The sequence below is a fragment of the Pleuronectes platessa genome, chromosome 20 (assembly GCF_947347685.1).
Source record: "Pleuronectes platessa chromosome 20, fPlePla1.1, whole genome shotgun sequence".
In the NCBI taxonomy this organism is placed as follows: Eukaryota; Metazoa; Chordata; class Actinopteri; order Pleuronectiformes; family Pleuronectidae; genus Pleuronectes; species Pleuronectes platessa.
This window is the reverse complement of record NC_070645.1, coordinates 10,076,202-10,095,640: the sequence shown is the minus strand read 5'-3', so window position 1 is coordinate 10,095,640 and position 19,439 is coordinate 10,076,202. Positions and strand designations below refer to the sequence as shown.

The 19,439-nt window shown below is 44.0% G+C and overlaps 1 protein-coding gene across 1 annotated transcript in view; it reads right to left on the bottom strand.

The window, feature by feature from the left end:
* sema5a (sema domain, seven thrombospondin repeats (type 1 and type 1-like), transmembrane domain (TM) and short cytoplasmic domain, (semaphorin) 5A) overlaps window positions 1-19,439 on the bottom strand; it is a 127,124-nt gene that overhangs the window by 9,816 nt on the left and 97,869 nt on the right. The window contains exons 16-19 of the mRNA XM_053412535.1: window positions 17,940-18,165; window positions 3,911-4,120; window positions 1,610-1,780; window positions 1,177-1,332 (exon numbers count right to left, since the gene is read on the bottom strand). Coding sequence (XP_053268510.1) covers window positions 1,177-1,332; window positions 1,610-1,780; window positions 3,911-4,120; window positions 17,940-18,165 — 763 coding nt within the window. The remainder of the gene's footprint in view (window positions 1-1,176; window positions 1,333-1,609; window positions 1,781-3,910; window positions 4,121-17,939; window positions 18,166-19,439) is intronic.

Below are 19,439 nucleotides of genomic sequence, written 5' to 3'. Positions count from 1 at the left end.
AGCCAATGAGAGCGAGCTGACGGGAAAGTTTCATGAACCAGATGTTGCGTGACTGGGTTTCAACCTGAAGCAGCGTGAATAAGACTGGATCGTCTAGTTTTAAAAATCCTTTGATTGTTGGGGTTATGTTGAAATGAAACCCAACTTACGAGTAGCGCATCCACCGTTTAGTACATACATACATAAATTCTCCTCATGATTCTCAATTCACAATTTCTTTCACCAGTTTCTTCATTGAGCTTTCCATATTTACTACATCTATCTATCGTTTGACTCTTAGCCTGGGGCATGTAGCTGTAGCCTTCGTCTTTTATCATGTTTGTAGCCATGACTGCATATTTGAGACCCTGTTTCAAGGATCTCAGTTTAATAACTACAGTCAGCCTGTAAAAGCTAAAATTAGACGTGGCCTAATGAGTTTGATAGCACGAGGCTCTGCCTGCCACAGATGTCATTTAATCTGGCAACATTGAAGGTTACTGGCTAAAAATGTGAAGTCTGCTGACATTTAGGGCTTTTTCCTTTTGATTTGCACTGTTAACACCATAAGGGCTCCCACACACTCTGTCTTTTTAACACTACAATCAATCAAATCAGGATTTTTTTTAATTAAAGTGCAAATCATACTTGAGACACAGATGCCAGAAAATACGAGCACTTGAATGGCCAGACAACAGAATTTAAAAGCCACGTTCTCCTCCAACTTTTGAAAGAAGTAAAAGTGCTGTTATAAGAGCTTTTGCGTGGCCTGACAAGACTCCGAGGCTCATAATGAAACTAATATAGCATCAGGATTATTGGAATGAGCAGACAGGCTGCCCTTAAGTGTGCTACCCGGGTTCACGCCCCCATGTAATCATCTGCCGCACTCAGGAGTCCTTGAGCAAGACACGAACACCGACCATCCCCAAAAGTGCTGTCCTGTCGCTGAACCTGACCCCTGACCTGAGATCAGTCCCTCCCAGGGATCAATAGAGCATTTCATTATCGCAGGGTTCTTTGAAATGAAATGAATTACCGCTGTGGGCATACGGCGGTGGGTGGAGCAGAACGTGTGTGTGTTTTTAAACTACATGCATGAGTGGCCAAGACATTACTAACGAGAAGAAGCAAGTGTGGGCTCATATGGGCAGCTACATACTCTAAGTGTGTGTGTGTATGTGTGTGTGTGATCACCTGGTATAAAATTGGAGTCAGGAGGGCATGGCCTTGTTTCGCTGGTGTTTCCCGAGCACTGGTTTCCAGTGGGAAACAGGACATCGCAGTGACGCACACGCAGCTGGGCTCCATTGGAGTCGCAGTGGGACCACTCAGACCAGCTGGACCAGCTCTCTGGAAATGGCAAAGACAGCATATCTCACAGCCTGTTTGGTTTGTATCCATATGTTCGTGTCAGTATGTGTGTGTGTGTGTACTGCATATGTTTGTGTGCCCTCACCTGCATATTACTCATGCATGAGGGTGGACAGAGAGTAAAGAAAATAAGCAGTGGACCTGTGATGGATTGGTGGCCGAGTTGGGGCTCTAAGCTGCTTAACACTGAGGTGTGTGTGCTCTGTGTGTATGTATACATGTATATGTGTGTGTGTGTGTGTTTGTGTGTAAATACCTGGACAGGCTTGTGTGCTGCAGAGTGCCTCCTCAGTGTGCAGGCCCAGGCAGATGTCCCCTCCATGAGCCGGCGGGGGGTTGTTGCAGGTTCGAGTCCGCATGTAGTGTCCCCCTCCACACGTCACGGAGCACTTGGACCATGAAGACCAGCACGACCAGCTGCCATCCACTAGACCCAGAACATCAAGAGTTAAACTGTTTATCGTACTTAAGGATGTGATGAAAGACAGGAGGAAAAAGTTCCTTGGGCTTTCATGTTTTCTAAGACTCGGGTTGCAGCTCAATTCAAAGGACGCATTTCTTCTAAACAGCAAGTGATTGGACGTCATTTCAAAAATATTTTAACTATGGATGTGTGGCTCCCTAAGCGTCCTCCCTCCATGTTGTGCAAAGTGGCAAAGTGGCAGATAAAAACCGGTGAAATCCAGGACAATATCAGCTCAAACACACACACACAAAACATATAAATACATGACTAAAAGGAGAAAGGGGAGAAATAAAAGCATAGGGGAAAAGAGAGCAATAAAATGGTGGCAATCTGTGTCCATGAATCACGGCCGACGTAAATATCCCCCACCAATCACCTGAATAAAACCTCACTTCATTGTGGCAGAGAGAAATTTCCTTTTCGGCACCACTTGAGATTTGCTTTTAAAGACCCGAGGACGGCTGGCAGCGCCGCGCAGGTAATTGAAGTTGCCGATGCTCTTTGTCATCTCAGTGTAATTTCTCTATCACAAAGCGACACGTAAGTCGATACCTGGCCCTCGATGACGGATCGTCTCATCCCAGGCACAGATGCAAGAAAAACACCGATTCATTTGTTTCCCAAGCAGATGGATGGCGGGCACAACACCTTTTTTTTCTCTCGCTCTCCTTCACAGTATGCTAATGCATTTAAAAAAAGCTGTGGATTAGCCATAGGAGGATTACAATTGGTCTACCGGCACGGCCTGCACACCTCAAAATAATATCTCACTTTCAGAGGGGTGCTAATTGAGTATGTATTAGTATTCATTGCTACTCAGGCTGGGTTAAGTCGGTTCCTTTGGGGGACAGCAGAGCGGAGTTGCTGTAGTATTAACACAGCCTACGTCCCAGTATGGGTACGTGTATTAGCATAGTGATGCGGCGCAGGAAAAATCAAAGTGCATTGGCTCAACATTTTAAGAGGAGCCCTTGTGGCGACCATGCAGGCAGAGCGCCGCTGGATAGAGCAAATCTGATCCATCCCGAGTCTTCGTCTGAGCTCACAGCTGATAACAGCTCTACCCTATTAGCCGCGGCGCTCAAAGCTGCTGGCGAGCGGAACGCCGTGCACTACTGGTGAATGAATTAACAGGCTGTAAAAATAGTATTGATGATCGCTCAGTCCTGTCTCTTTCGCTTGCTCACAGCATGGCACCGTTTATAAAGACGGATCTCAGGGGGGGGCGGGGGCGGGGGGGGGGGGGGGGATACCTAAGCCCTTCTCCGGGGGGCTTGATTAATAATCATCTGAGGCAACGTCCTGCTTGTCTGCATGGCGCCCGGCGCTGGATACCGGGGTTTTTACTTTATGCCAAACTAAGCACTGGATTTCCATTTAGACAGCTTACTCCCCTCGTCAGACAGAGTATTCTTTTAATTAGAAAAAGGTTCCTCTTGCTGTCTTCCACCGGAGCTGTGTTGAAAATGCATTGTCTCAGGGCTTTCCACAACAGAATAAGGCCTCCCGTAGCTGGCAGCATAATTACCCAGCGATGTGATTACACACTGAAGCACCACAGGGATTTTCTCTTTGATTCCTGGTGTAAATTGGGGTCTTCGTCATACCTCTTATCAGACCCTGATTTCTTTTGTTATTCCTGGCGATGCGGTGGGTTATTTTGCCGGTGTAATTCTTTATCTATTAATCAAGTAAAACATAGCTCGAGTTTGGCTCGGAGGACTGGGTAGAGAGCAGGTGGGGTAATTGACTCCTGGTCATGGAGATGTTTTCATCTTGCAGAGAATAAGTGTCCTGCATTCTGTGTAGCTGCTTTCAGAAAGGCCCTCAACTCTGGATAATCTCCTGAAACCATCCAGGGGGCTGTGAGAAGAACCAGAGGCTCCGGACATTCTGCTGTGTTTTATCCAACAGATAATGTCTGATTGAGCCCATGTGAGAGTACAGAGATTTTCTGAAGGATTCAAACACAAAAAACTAAACACAAAGAATACAAATATCTCTTAAAAGGTGCAATGAATGTAGAAGACATCAACGGAGATGTCCGTACCCCATTAACCTCTGAAAACGTCTATAGTGTGCGTTTCCTACCTGGACATGGGGTGATGTTACACTCCTGATACTCCTGCGCCGCCCCTAGGCAGGTCTGACCTCCATACTTGGGCTCTGGGCTGCTGCAGGTCCTCTTCCGGCTGCGGATCCCCCGGCTGCAGTCCCGGCTGCACTGGGACCAGGAACCCCATAGGGACCATCCGCCGTTCAACGTGTGGCCTGACATCCTCCCGAGACGGAGCACCTCACCTATTAGGTACAAGAAGATCCGACAAAACCATTAATGACACTATGGTCAAGACAACAGGTACCACAGTCTGTCCCGTGAATAGTATCTCAACATTATAACTACATTTCCTTTTGTTTTCTGTAGGAACATGGATGATACCGGGCGCTGTGCATGGCTGCCTACTGCTCTGTGTGTCCTTCTGTGTTCACCAGATGGGTCAAAAGCAGAGGAAAAATTCCCTCCATTTGCATGTAGTGTGTCTGTGCATGTGTGTGGGATTAATACATGTATCTTGTATCTTGGTTCCTGACTTCACTGTGTGCATTTGTTTGACAGAGAGTCAATAACAGCTCTTGGTGAGAGCGAATGCCTGAAGCTGGGAGATGCTTCTAAAAGCTGGATGGATAGATAGATAGATGGATAGATAGATAGATAGATAGATAGATGGATAGATAGATAGATAGATAGATAGGTAGATAGATAGATAGATAGATAGATAGATAGATAGATAGATAGATAGATAGATTCCGTAGAGAGTGTCCTGCCAACACACTCGCTCATCGAACTACATCAGCTGACTAATCTGTGTACTCTCACTTGAATGAGTCGAGCAGAAGATTCCTAATGAAATATGAAACTCTAATTTCTATTAAACTCTAATTACTGCGTGCATTAATCAGCGGCGTGGAAATGTGCCTCGTGGTGAGAAGGCCCTTTTTGAATGAAAAGCGGGAGCTCGTCTGTTTGGGAGAATAATATTAAAATCCAGTGAAATTACAGTCACCGTCCAGGCACTTCTCTGATGGTTCACTCATTCAACACACTGGGCTGTTATCTGGCTTTTTTAGCAGATAATGCAGGACCTTTGTGTCCGTGCCGTTTCGGCTTTGCGTCATTCTCTTCCCACACTCGCTCTGCACTTTGCCAGGGAGCGAGAGAGGCTAGAGTACGGAGGCACATCTGGCTGAGGCTTCACCACTCAACCATTCTGCAGTGAACTTTCTCTTTTAACCCTAACCCTAACCCTTCCATTGAATGTCTTATGTATACCTATGTAGAAGTTTGTGCTGCACTTAATAAGCCTTTATAACTTAAAGTGATAATAATTCCGTCTTCCTCCGCATTCATCTCCTCCTTTCTTTCTTTCTTTCTTTCTTCCTTTCACATTAACATTCCCATGAGTTTTTGCCTCGTTCTGTCTCTCACCGTCCTCCAGCCTGGCCTTGTTGTTTTGTCAGCACGCTCTTTTCACTGACAGTAATCGTGACGCGGCTGCTTTGTATTCTCAGGGTGAGGACGGTGTGTTTACCTGACCCAAATCCTCGACCTGCTCAAAACCACGGGCCGACCTTGGCAGTGCGCGGGGCCAACTCGCGGCAGCATCGAGCCGGCCCGAGAGCCGACAGGCCCGCCGAGGCCCCCCCGCTCTTTATCGATTCTGAGCAGTCAGTGGCACGGACAGCCCCGCCTGCAGCTGTGACCCGTGCTCTTTATCAATCCATCTGTAGCCCAAGAGACTGCACATCTGCCCCGAAAGCAATGGATCACTTCCTAATCATGCTTCTCACACATGCACACTTAAACTCACGTGATAAGAACCTCACACGGACACAGGCACAAGTGCTCAAACGACAATGCACAGCCCAAAACAGGGATATACCAGTGCAAACATCTACACATCATTATGCTAATTCCCACAATACACACACCGTGCTTGGCTCCCTTTGCTTGCACAAGCTTTGGCCCGAGACTTCTTTAATACACTGTGGGTATTGTTAATTTCGACTTCGCAGGGGCTGCCATCCCATCACCAAAACAAACAGCGTGGTGCCCTCCCTGTTAAACAGGTAGTGACTGAATCTATCGATCCGCACATTGCCAGGGAGAATTAATCCTCCGTCTCCTGACGCGCCGGGCTGAGCCAAAACACAGAGGGGCAGAGCGCCGCCATCCAGTGTCGTCCCCACTGCAAAAGAAACTAGGACACGAAAAAAAAAAAAGTTTCCCTCCCTCCCTCCCTGGGCTCAACCTCACACCCTGCTCAAAGGCAACACACACTGTAAACAACTTGTGAACTTTCGTGTGCGTGTGAAAGGAGAAAGAGCAAGTACAGACGTAAGAGCGGGGAAAAAGACGGATCGGGACTCATAGACACGCAACGCTGTGCAATCTAACGGGGGGGGGGGGTGCATGCTCAGAGTGAAAGACGTGAGAAGAGAGGGGAGAGATAGAAGCAGAGACGGTGATAAGATGATATCTGCAAACCGGAGAGAGATAACGCCGCTGGAAGAAGTACAGACGTGTCACGACCCTGGGTTGTGTTTGTGTTTTATCATGGCCGATGTCCAACCCCCGCATCGGTGTCAGTTTATTTTTATATATGTATTTGATGATCATAGACTGTGTATAATGATGGACAACATGACAGATCCTAAAAGTGAAGCCAAAGATCCCCAGCCCATCAAATCCTATGTCCGCCATGTTAGTGGTTAGTGGATGGGACATGGACCGAACTAAAAAGTTTATGTCAAATATTTTTTTTCTTTTTGCCATTTAAACAGTTGTCATTTAAATATTCATTTAAATAGTCCTCATCAAAATTATGTTTGTTCAGATGTTAATTTCTCCGGTAAGTTTTATTTTAATGAGTTGTTTGATGACATAAAATCAGGATGTTACTTCATGATTGACAGCTGAGACTGACTCTGAATTGGTCGAGGTGGTGTATCGGCGAGACCTCACTCCTGCGCCTCCATCACCAAATCGGTACTGAGCTGAATCTGGCTCCAAATGTACAATATGGCAGAGTTCAGAACTCTGCGTCTCCTTTACCCCTCCCCCAGTTCAGCCACCACAAAAGTTTTGCAATATGCATCTATAGTTTAAAACAAATTACTTCTAATCTGAAAGGAGACACACTAGATAGATGAAGAAGCACTGATCTGATCTTGATACTTTGATACGTCACTTAACTGCAAATAAAAAGGAGATAAAAGCCGATTGAAACAGGATATTAACTTTTTTTTGTTGAGCCGGGTGATTTGCCGGCTGTTCTCGCTGCCACTTCAAAACCCTCCCAGGTCCAAGCTGGCATGACAGAACAGAGCTCAAGATACGGAGATGTGGAAAAAATCGCTAACCCTCAGCCGTGAAGGGAGACACACTGTCATGTGTGAACAGAGATTTATCGACACAAGATTGAACGCTGGACCACACCGAGAGAAAAAAAAGAAGTGGAGGAGTGCTTCTTCCAGCTTGTCCTAGATTCTCAACGACACATTACTCTTCCTCCCTCCACCTCCTCATTTACTCTCTTCCCCGTGGAGGAAAACAATTTCTTTGGATGTTGAATGTCCATATTGGTGTCTAGAAATGTGCGGCGGTTTTCGCATACTTTACGTCATGGATTATAAAACCACACAGCAGCTGTAGGTGCTTGCAGTGTCACAGCAGAATTCTCTGAGCCGCCCGGAGATCTGCCGAGAAACGCGCAACTCAGAAAAACCCTTTCGAGCCAACTAAAAGTTTTGTAAACGTGCAATTAAAAACTTGAAGAACGTCACTGCTCGGTGCTCGTCCATGCTTAGCAACACCGATGCACAAATAGTCAAGGGTACACATGCAAATCTACTCTTCCACTCTTTTAAGCTGGTATTGGACTGAAGAGGTTTTTATTCTCCGTCTCTCTGTAATGTCAGAATTCAAGGACAGAAAGCAGAATCTCTGACCTTCTGCAACAATGAGCTCTATGCGATGACTCTGTGATGTTTACTGGTTGAATAATAGTGTGTTGCCTTGGTTAAACACCATTTAAGTTGTGTTTCTACACCATTAACCTCAAAGCACACACTGTTTTCATCACTGCCAACACCTGAATGAGGCCTAACCCGCTCTTCTGCAGATACGTTTTTTTTAACTGATATTTTAACCTCCGTTTAAAGCAAGAGCTGCCTTTTACAAAACATCTCCTTTCAGGTGAGAAACACAAACGCGACTACAGACGCACAAACAAGTGTATCGGGCCAGTAGGTGGCGATAAAGTAAAGAAGGAGTATCTGTTCAGCATATGAATGATTGTGAATTTCTTTGTGTTTGAGTTCATGTTTAACGATATGACGCACGACGAGGGAGAGTTGAAAATCCTCCGTCCTGCTCCAAACTGCTCCCGTAACACAACTTTGGGGATGACCTTCCACGTGCAAGTTCTCTGCCAGCTCATATTTATACTGTGGTGAAAATAGAGTTAGAGCAGCAGCTGGTTGGAGGGTGGAATATCAGTTTATAAGTTAATGGTGTGCTTTCGAAAATTGTTGGGTACAATGTGAATTGGGTGCAGATGAATGTTAACGGGTTTAAATAAGCAAACGACTGGGGCTCTTTATTTTGTTTCACGCAATATTCTGCCAGTAGGAACTGGCCGATGTCGAACTTGACCTCGGTTCACATTTACTCCTTTGACCGGCTTTGTGTTTATGTGGAACAAGCAGAAATAGGAAATATATAATGATAAAAAACAAGCTTCACTCCATCTATCCCTCTTGCCAACACAATCACAGGTATAACACAAAACACCAGATGGCGCCTCTGGCTGTGGTCGGCTTTAGGTGCACATTTGTTATAGGTGCAGGTGCTATCAAAAGAATGATTCAACTTCAACGTCCTTGAAATTGTCAACAAACTACAAATAACAAGATAGATTTTTTCTTTTTCTGCCAAAGGAAAACTTGCTTCCATCAATAAAACAGAATCCGGTCGACCTCAGAGGAAAGACAACCAGGGTTAGAAAGGAGACAGGCAAAGACAGCTCATGATGAGCTTTAGCACATCACCAAATCCTGACGTGTGAGAACAGAAACTTTCCTCGAGTTTGGTTAATCTTCATTGTTTAGAGATGCCATCAAAACCTTCTGCTGTAATGTTTTTGTAAAGAGCTCAGAGACAGGATTTCTTGCAGGAACCGCTGAGTGACTTTGTGCCAACAAAGTGGATTTATATTTCCTGACAGGCAGTGTTGCTTTAACAAAAAACCAAATCGCCTACGCTGGGCTGCAAATGTGTTGACGCGATGTCACCAAAATCTGTGCCACTGAATGCTTTACTGGGGGCGCAGGTGAAAGAGGCAGCAGCTTATTGCATTCCAGTTGTATCCAACAAATGTGGTGTCGAGGATAATTGTAACAAGGTTTTGAACTCTGTCTGACAGTAATCTCAGAGAGGGCAGGGGTTATGTACACAACAGGCACAGAGGATCTTGTCAACAACACCTAAAACACCAGATTAGGTGACCTGGTAGTGTTTGGACAAGGCAGAGGATCACACATGTATGACCTACAGGACTATCACATACCACGATGTATTTTGTTGTGTTATTCCGTGTATGGTTATTGTGCACGTTTCTGTTTTATAAAGTAAAAACACACCCACACATTGTTTTCTGTGCCAATGACGATTTGGCAGAATTTCAACGAGGAAGATGTTTCTTGGTTATAAAATCCGTCTTTTGTCCGTCTGAGAGTGAGTCTGTCACTCAGGCTTCAGACTACACAATCTGCCCCTGCCCCCCCCCCCCCCCATTATGGCAATCTTCAGATTTTTGGGGAGATTTAGCTGAAAGCTTCCATTTTCCACCTGCTGGCTTCACTTCACCTCCACCATCACCAGCCTCGACTCATCCTGTCCTCTCGTCTACAGGGTCTGTGCAGGTTTCAACAAGTCGAATGTAAAGCTTTTTAAGACCTTATAAAGATCATAATTAATAAAATCAAGACCCATGTCGAGTATGACATGTGAAGGCATATCAAAGTCCAAGAATTACATACACTTTACCATAATTGAAGATAAGGTGAAGTAGCCAAGTAGAGAATAACCCTTGATTCGCCAAATTGTCATGCAAACTTCAGGCAGAGACAGAATCTGTAATCATTTTAACAGCCAGCCGAGTTCAATGAATTCTGACCATGATGTAAGTTATCAGTTCCACTTTGGTTATTTTTTGCTTTATGACAGTGTGCATTCATTTGTGAGAAAAGAACAACGGCACACGGAGACATTACAAACTCTAATCTAGTTTCCTAGCGATATGGAAGAACCATTGGATGAATGTTAATATGATTACGACCTAAACATATGTAAGACCTGGTAAGTAATTATTTAATTTCATAATTTAAGACTAAGAGTAGTTGATTCAAACCCCCAAAACCCTTTATTATATCAAGAAATATATATTTGTATATTGTGAAGCACCTTTCCAGTTGGTCTCCTCTCACTGAAATACATGCGTGCTAATGCAGTAACCTGACTTCAAAAGTTAGGAGAATCTGTCACTCTTTTTAATGGTCTTCTAAACCTGCCTACACATTTGCTATTCTGTCATGGTTTCCTATAGGCACCATCCAATGTATAACCTAAAGTTATTAATTTGTTAGCTCCAGACGCTCAGCTTGTTTTTTGGAAACCAGTGCGGCCACTGCAAACGAGAGTGTCGACTGTAGGGAGAGAGAGGGAAACCGAAGGAACAATAAGGACACTGGAATGGCTGTCATCCGTCAGAGACATCCCTCAGCACCGTGTCTGCTGTGTCTGCTCATGACATCCGTGCAGAAGAAACTAATCTGTGGCCCATGAGGAAGCCCTGGCCTTGATACCAGATCAGCTGAAGTGAAACACATCAGGCTGCTGACACGCCACCATTTCTCCCTGGGAGAAAAATAAAGCCATCACTCACCGACACAAGCCAGTAAAATTACAAACCCACAACCTTCTGCAGAAACGTCTCTTCATCTCTCCGCTGCGTTCTTTTCTCCCGGAAGGCCGGCGTCTGTCTTTGTGAGACGCGAGTGGAAAATAATGCCTAATTTCTTTTAAGCTCAATTTGCACGACTGAACTATTAACTCTTCACATCATGTAGAGATATTGATTAAATAAGACGGGAATATCTGTTTCACTGATGTGCAGCTTTGAAGAAAATATCAATGCAAAGGTCAATGGGTGTAGAGAGCTGGCCTCTGGCAACAGAGGGAGAGACTAATAACAGAAGTTTTATGTTGCGGGCTGACTCATGATGGACAGGCAGCTGGGGTGAGGCCTCGGACAAGAGCGAACTCCATCTGCTGTAATTTTCGATTACAGCGGGATGGCTACTTCAACAGAGACCTATGATGCTTTTTCCATTTTATACCCTCTAGTGAGTTCTCTAGGGTTTTGTGTAAGTAAAAGTTCAGGACCAGGGTAAAGGGAACCTGGATGAGGAGAATGTGTCTCCTTTAACGTTCCCTATAAAAACTAAACATCAAGTATTTTCTGGTGATAGCTTTGTGGTGATGTAATGTTGTATAGAAAGGTAGGAATACTGGAGCTTTAATAGATTAAAAGAACCCCACACTCTCCCTGGTCATTACTGACTTAATTTGAATGCCACGTGAAACTATGTAGATGAAGTAGAGTGAAGGTTAAGGGTACTTATACTATATACTAAATAAGCAAACTTTGTATCTCTAGTTTGTATCTCACATTTGACTATTTGTTATAGTATCTTTTATTATTATAAGAGCTGCAACTTTCAGGATCTAACTCCTTCCTCCAGCACTGATGAACACACTCCTTCTGTGGGTTTGCAGTGTCTAACTTCTTGTTTCCCTTATCATCCTCTTCTGCAGATGTTTTTCCCTCCAGCTCTTAATTGTTGTCGGTGGGTTTATTGTTAGACGACATTCGCTTGTTCGCCTCATAGCTGCGTGAGCTTGTGGATTATGGAACATCAGGAGACGAGTTCTTTGTTCTCCTGTGTTTGTCCTTCAGGCAACGCTTTTCCTTAGGATTGGTGCAGATTTAGCAGGGTGCTTATGTTGCCCGTGGGGAGGCACTGCCCTCGAGGCTAAAGTTGGTGAACAAAAGACTACAGTTTGCAGCAAATGACACAAATTACTGCATGAGTACCTGTAGTACAAGAGAAGTCTACTGATAAGTATTTCTAGCTATATAGTTTAACCCCTCGCCCAGAGGAGGGTAAATGCCTTATTATTGCATGCGCGCACCACAACACAAATGCAGCACACGAAGCAGGCCTGTCAATCCCTGGGTTTCTCAAGCTAAACAGTTGTATTGTAGGAAGAGCAATTCATTATTTTAGTTTTAAGCTTTTCAAAACCCCTAACACAAGAGCCAAAGTTCAAGAAAGGGATGAATTATTCTGACACTGGCTGCAAAAGCACTCTTCTCAACTTTTACTGAACTTAAAGTAATGTTCTTTCCAAGTTTTGATTTGTAAAGCCTATAATCTCTGACTTTAACTCTCATCAAGAGTGAGGAAGAAATACATAAAAAAAAACTACTAACAGGGGTAAAAAACCTTAAATCCCCAGAGAGAGCCACATGTGAGGGATCCCTCTCCCAGGACCGACAGACGTTCAATAGACAAAACACCAGTATTTACAACATTGATAAAAAGAAACAGTATGTCAATGTTTAAAGTTTTTATACATAAGAAAATATCAGATAGAGATGAAGCACTGCAATTATTGTATATTGTAGATCAAGCAAACTTGATAAACATCATAATCCATGATCAGCTCCCGCTTCACTCACGATCCACCATCCTGTCTAAGGCACAGATTATTGATGAGCTGAGATTACCTTATATACACGAGCATGAGGGCATAAAGGTTCATGTCAAACCAGCAATGGTCTCATATGTGACTTGTGCTGATAATTCATGGGCAACTGTGGAACAGAATTTAGGCCAATGTCTACTTTTTACCGGCTATGGGGATGTTTAGATACTTTATTGATCCCGAGGGAAATTAAGGATTCCGAGGGTTTAAAGGGTTTATTGAGTTTATGCTCAAGCAACCCCAGCTAACACTACTTAAGATAGCAAAATGTTTTCCAGACACATGAGACAGTTCTCATCCTAAACACCTTAATCCTCGTAACATTGAAACTTAAAAGATATATTTGAAAACACCAAGTCACGTGTAAGCTAGCAGTCAAGCAGGCTCATTTTTCAGAGCTCTGCTCCCATTCAAAATCAAGGATGAAATGATGACTAAGACTTTCCAGTGGTACATCTGTTACCATCATCATTTCAAACTGCATATGTGCCGCATTTAATTTAAATGCTTGACAGGGATGACAGGCGTCGGCATCTATGACACTCTTAATTCTACCGAGGACTCTATGAGCAAGACATCGATGTTCTAGAATGCTACACTACTGCACCATCTATAAATAAAGACATAATGCTATGGAGGAGTGTGCAGGATGTAGAATGTGCAAACTTCAATTGCCCTGTGTAAACCACCTTGTATTATTCATTGTGTATTAATTCATAAATATTATATGAAAATGTATTATCTCAATGGAGTGAGTCAGGAGATAGTCACGTAATGCGCAGAAAAAAAGAAAAAGGTTCAGATTTTATGAATTGTCTTTTGCTATAGGGTCATTCAAAAATTATATGAAGGAACAGGCAATTATGTAAATGATGAAATGTTTGGTTTTTCATTCAGGCATGTGATTTATGATGAAAAGTAAAAAAAATGGCTAGCACAGAAACAAGACTAATCGCTGGGCGTACACGACAAGAGAGGTTTTTAAATCACTACAGATCTTAAGTAATTAACTCATCGCTATCATTAAGCCATGATCACTGAAACGAAACAAGTCAGTATGTTACACTGTATAAAAGCTCATTGTAAATGCTTGGTTAAATCATATACTTATAATTTATCTCTCCTAATAAAGACAGATAGAGATCTTAGACACGAAGGGAGAGAGAGGCTGGGGAGGGCTTTGGAAAGTCACTAGCGGATCTCGCACATCTATTTATTCTCCCTATCGATGGGGGATTCATTCTGTGCGTCACAGATTGGACCTCCAGGTGCATGTCACCAACACGCAGTGCGTCTCTGAGTACAACTCACATCCTCAAATGTCAGGTCTACCTGAGAGCTCTGATCCTCAAAGCTCCAAACACGGGGACTTTATGCCGGAGTCGAGAGAGACGAAGAAGATCTGAGACTACACGGCAGGATGAGCTTTTTTTTATTGAGTGGCTGAGAAGTGACATCGGTGGGACGTGAAGAGACTGTGAAAAATTCTGTTACAGGTCGATTTCAACTGAGTAAAAAAACAAATGTTGATTGTAACTAGCACCTTTCTAATCCATTGTATAGGCCTTAAAATGTTGATTACAATTAATTTATAATTAGAATTCCTCTTAATGTCAATTTATATTCTTATACCCACTCATGTGATTATTATCTGTGTTATAGTATTAAAAATACATGTAATTGACTCTGCCACTGTAACTTTAATTAGTCATTACGCACAACAGCCAATCAGGAAGCATCGTTTTCACTTGTTCCGATATAACACGTTGGAGGTACAGTAAAGATGGGGGAGATTTATGTTAACTTAAAAAGAAAATCAATTGCTGTGAATGTTGTTGTGAGTCTTGTGTATGCTGGTTCTCTGCCAGTTTCATCATTACAGGTCGCTGAGGAGTTAGGTTCTGTAAAGAAGCATTTTTTGCCATTGCATCATTGTCAAGCCGAACCAAGCTGTCTCTGCCCTGCTGTCACTCTCTCTCCGTCTCTCTCTCAAACACGCTGACAACAGACTCATCTGTCACAGTCGCACTGGCCATCCGGAGCAACAGGAGGATTCTTGCCGCATCGGTGGCCCAGTGGACCGTCAAAAAACCCATAAAGTTTTTATTTTCCTCAGCAGACGGCCAGAACTCTGCATTTCTGCTTTAGCTGTCGGCTTTAGCTACGCCGAGTTGAGGTCACTTAGTGTGACCTTGCCAAGAGAACAACATAAACACTGTTGGATCAATAAACACAAACACACAAATACTACTGACACATACTTCAAACAAGAGACCACGATTTTCGATTAACATGCTACACTAGTCAATAAAGACAAACAAAATACTTTAACTGGTACGATTTAAAAATGTCCTCGTGGTTATCAGCTCTTTTGACTGGGCTTCTGTTCATTTTTCCAGGCAGATGGGCACTGCATAAAGAGTTGGAGTGTTATAAAATATTTCTACAGCCAGTACTAAAATGTAAAGCACAATGATACAGTATCCAAAGTCTTTATGCACTGGTCAGGTGTGTTCATAAAGAACAGATCCTAGTGATTTAATAAAGGTACAAGAGTTGCCACTATCGAGTGTTTCATTGCCCTGAGTCAGAAACAGGAATAAGTCCTCAAGAACCAGGTTTTTAATCTTGAGATTTGAATGACAATTTCTGGGGAATGTATTCATCTCAATACATATTCTGACCATTTCACTTGAGATCTTGGCCAATAAGATGTTACTACCCTGCCCTTTGAAAACAGAATGAATTTGGATTCGTCTGCTTTTACCACCTGATGAATGGGACTGAATGTCAAAGGCAGACTGCAGGAATTCTATGGTTTGTACAACCAAAGGGGCACGAGCAACAGATAACTGAATATCTGCATACAAATATAAATTATATATAAATGGTGATTATAATAAAATGACATAAATGCAGACAAAAGCAATAGTCATATTTTCAGTTTTTCACTAACAAATTCCAGGTTGGATTGTTCACAATAATCAATCCAACGTGAGCCGAGTGGTCCCTGTCCTGTGATGGCCTCCTGCTTTAAGAAAAGTTAACTGCTGGCTCAGGCCCACCATGCATCTGTGAGAGGTGGATGGTAGGAGGAGGACAAATTGGAAAAATGGCATGTACACACACATGGACACACAAAATCAAACGCACATTTCCACCCAACAGCAAAACTGGCCAACAGGCACATAAACTCTGCCCGCCCACCCCCCCCACCCACACCACTGCTTTCCAGATGGATGACAGGTTTGATAATGGCTGAAATGAAGAAGTGGATCACCGGACTCAGTCCTCTTTCCTACAGTTATGACTTAAAACTCCTCGGAGAAGTGAATCATATTGAAGTCTGGACATGAACAATCAACCTGGGACAAGAGCAGAGTCGCACACAGAGGCCACACACACCACGATAGGGCTTGTTTTCCTTCAAGCTGGAGCCAAGCTGTCGTTTCTTCTCCCCGAGAATGAAATTGTTTCATATTTTCGATCAAAGTTTCTTCCTTCAAATACTGTTGAGCTTTAGAAGAAATGAAAAACCCCCATCTTTGAGTAAACCAGGTCTGATGTTGGAAAGCTATTTGCTTCACTGAAAATTTACAAAAAGGGAATTGAATAATACACATTTGATTTTCCTTTTATAAATCTAACAAGGCCATGCTTTGAGGGAATGCAGACCAGCGATTCAGCCTTGGGTGTTTTTATATCATTACTTATCGAGTTAAAATGCCAAAATGAGCGGAATGTAAAATGCAACAGCGTCATGACTGATCCCAACTGTTGATAATCTTTGGCACTGAATGCATAATGAAGTCTGCTTCTATTAACACTGTCATTACCAGTTTCTAAGTTTCACCTGCAGCCGTGCTGGCGCATAATTAGCACATCAATGAGCTCCGTTAACAGAGTTTCCAATGCTTCCTGTGAGCAGATATGAGAAAAACAACATCCATGTGTGTACGCTGGTTGTCGAGTGGATTTGAAGTGTGTACTGGTGCTGTCATACATCACCGTCTGCCCGCAGCAAACTATAGGCTGCTCACATTCTGCGAAACGGGCGAACACATTGTCAAAAGTGACGGCTCAAATCCCAGCCTTGGCTTTTCAATTGGTGTAATTAACACTGAAACTAATCTGATTTCAGGGCTTCTGGTGAAAACCTCCAATCAAACGCGTCGTGTCTGCTGCTTCCTCTCGCTAATCGGGGGACGAGGCAGACCTATTAAAGCTCAAGTCTTTGTTTCCTAATGACTCGGATGTGTGGCTGTCACTCTTGAAAGGCTTCCAGTCTGCAGTGAGGGTTTTTTTCACTCCGTGCCTGCCGGGGCTCGCCTTAAAACCCTCCAGGAACATTTTAACATCGGCTTCAAAGGACGAAGAGAACGGAGATTAACCATCAGCGATGAGGAAGAGGAGAGAGATCAGAGGAGAGAAAATCCCACTGTTAGTGCGCATCAAGGCTGACCTGTGTGATTACAGCGCCACGTGGTAGCGACAGACCACCCGGAGACATGAGTGAACTCAAAGTGATGGGAGGTCGCCGCAGCCCAGCCAGGCGCTAACCATAAAACAATATATGCTTCCCCCCTAGGAAGGCAGGGAGCAATATAGACGCACTGAGTGATCTCTGGTCGTGTTTACTGTGGTGTGGTGCTGCCCCGCCTGTCTCCCCTCTAATATGGATCCTTCCACTTGACAACATAAACAACTTGTCAATTAGCGGCCTGTGTGTGCAGAAGGGAAAGCGTTTAATTCAGCAGGGGCGTGGCCGAGAGGAGACCGTGTGGTGCATTAACTCGGGTAAGAGGAAAGAACAGAAGTATTGGATAAAGAGTGTGCGCTTGGGTTCCTTCAGTTGAACTTTGTGCAAGCATCTGTGTGTTTGTGTGATGGCATGGAGGAGCTATAATTAGTTGTAAACAGCTGATCGGCTTTGTGGATTGGAAGTTCATTAACATGTCTGATGCTCTGATGAGAAACGGACCCAAAGCACGGGAGCCGATTAAGATTGTGCTCTTCAAACTTTCTCGCAGGACAGAGAGGGGAAAAGTTTGAGGAGGCAAAAAAATCGAACAGACAACAGACACGCAGAAAGAAGGAAAGACTTGAGGCGAGAGGCCAGTAACTAGCCTACAGAGACGCAGAGAGCCAGTTGGAGCGAGATAACAGAGACGTCCAGAGGCTGAGCTGTGTGGAGAGAGAAACCATCTGCCTCTTCCACTCTGCACTCACCGTCGGTGGAGCAGCCCGTGGATCCGTCACTGGAGCAGTAGCGCATCTCGATCCGCTGCCTCCCCACCTCCAGGAGGCTGGGGTCCGGGATGCGAGCTTTGCACGTGTAGCGGAAGCGCTGCTCGTAGTGCCCGCCGTTGTCGGAGATGTTGACGGGCGTCCAGGGAGTCCACGGCGTGGTCTTCTTCAGGTCGGGACACGGCAGGGTGTTGCACGACTGGTGCTCCTGCAGCCAAAGAGACAGACACATATCAGGGCGTCATTGGGGAGCTTCTTGTCTATTCCCCTGCGGGCGCTATTGCCTGGAGGTGAATTAGCGTGAATCGGCGCGGGAAGAGATAATCACAAATCATTAAAGCAATAATTAAGCATGACGAGCTAAGACAGACATTTTTGGTGCATTTCCCAGGCATAATAATGGATGGGACAATGCCTTTTGAAATTCACAGCAGTGACAAATGAAATGAAACTGGGTGTTTTATGAGGTAATAAAAAGCCTTTTCAAAGCTTTCATCCTCGAAAAGCCTCTTGATTCCGGTTCAGACGGGTTTGCTGTATGTTGCTGGGTCCAGTACCACTCAGCCCACAAAAACAGAATCAACACAGGCATGTTCAGCTGTTCTCAACACAGCCTGCCACTCTGCCAGCACGCACCCACTAAGGATAGAGTCCCATTGGGCTATACTTGCTGAACATGGCGAGAGGCAAACAAGCCAGGCAGGAAAGGTCATTGGTCAAGTTTAATTTAGTACCAAGGGGGGAAGGATGGAGGAGGAGGAGAGAGGGTGAGGGAAAGTTAATAAAGAGACACGAGGAAGTGGAGGGGAAAGGAAGAGGAAGGCAATAATGGCAACTCTCTTTCCCATCTGCATTTGACTTTGGGAGCTGGGTAATAAAAATGAAAACATGGCACTGAAGCACCAACAATATATATGTGATTCTCATCCCGTATATATATATATATATATATATATATAAATATGTTTTCCCAGAGCCAATTTGAGCAACAGGCCCAAAAAATATATATATATTCCTCCTTTTCTGTGGTGCGACATTTGATGATATGATTCTCAGAGATAAAAGCTGGGTAATAGGCAGTCCAGACCCTTTTATGCCCAGATAAATAAATAAGGAGGTGGTGATATGCCTGGAGAAAATGACACCACAGAGGAGAAGGTGAGATGACTGTCATTTTCCCCACTGCTTGTTTATTTATGCTGAATAGGCCTTGAGTGACTGCCAGACCTTGGCAAAATAAGATAAGAGCTCCTTTCTGCACATCCGTCAGCCCGTCACATGGGATGGGCTGACAGGTCAGCTGAGGAGAGCGTTATACATCCTACAGTATGCAGCTCCACTTTTCTTCCTATTCCCTCCTCTTTTCATCTCTCTCTTTCCATTCATCTATTTATCTTTTCCTTTATATGTCACCCCTTCCTCTTCTTCACACGGTGTTCATAACTCGCTTTGCCCGTCTTTCTCCCTTCTCCTTGTTTCTTT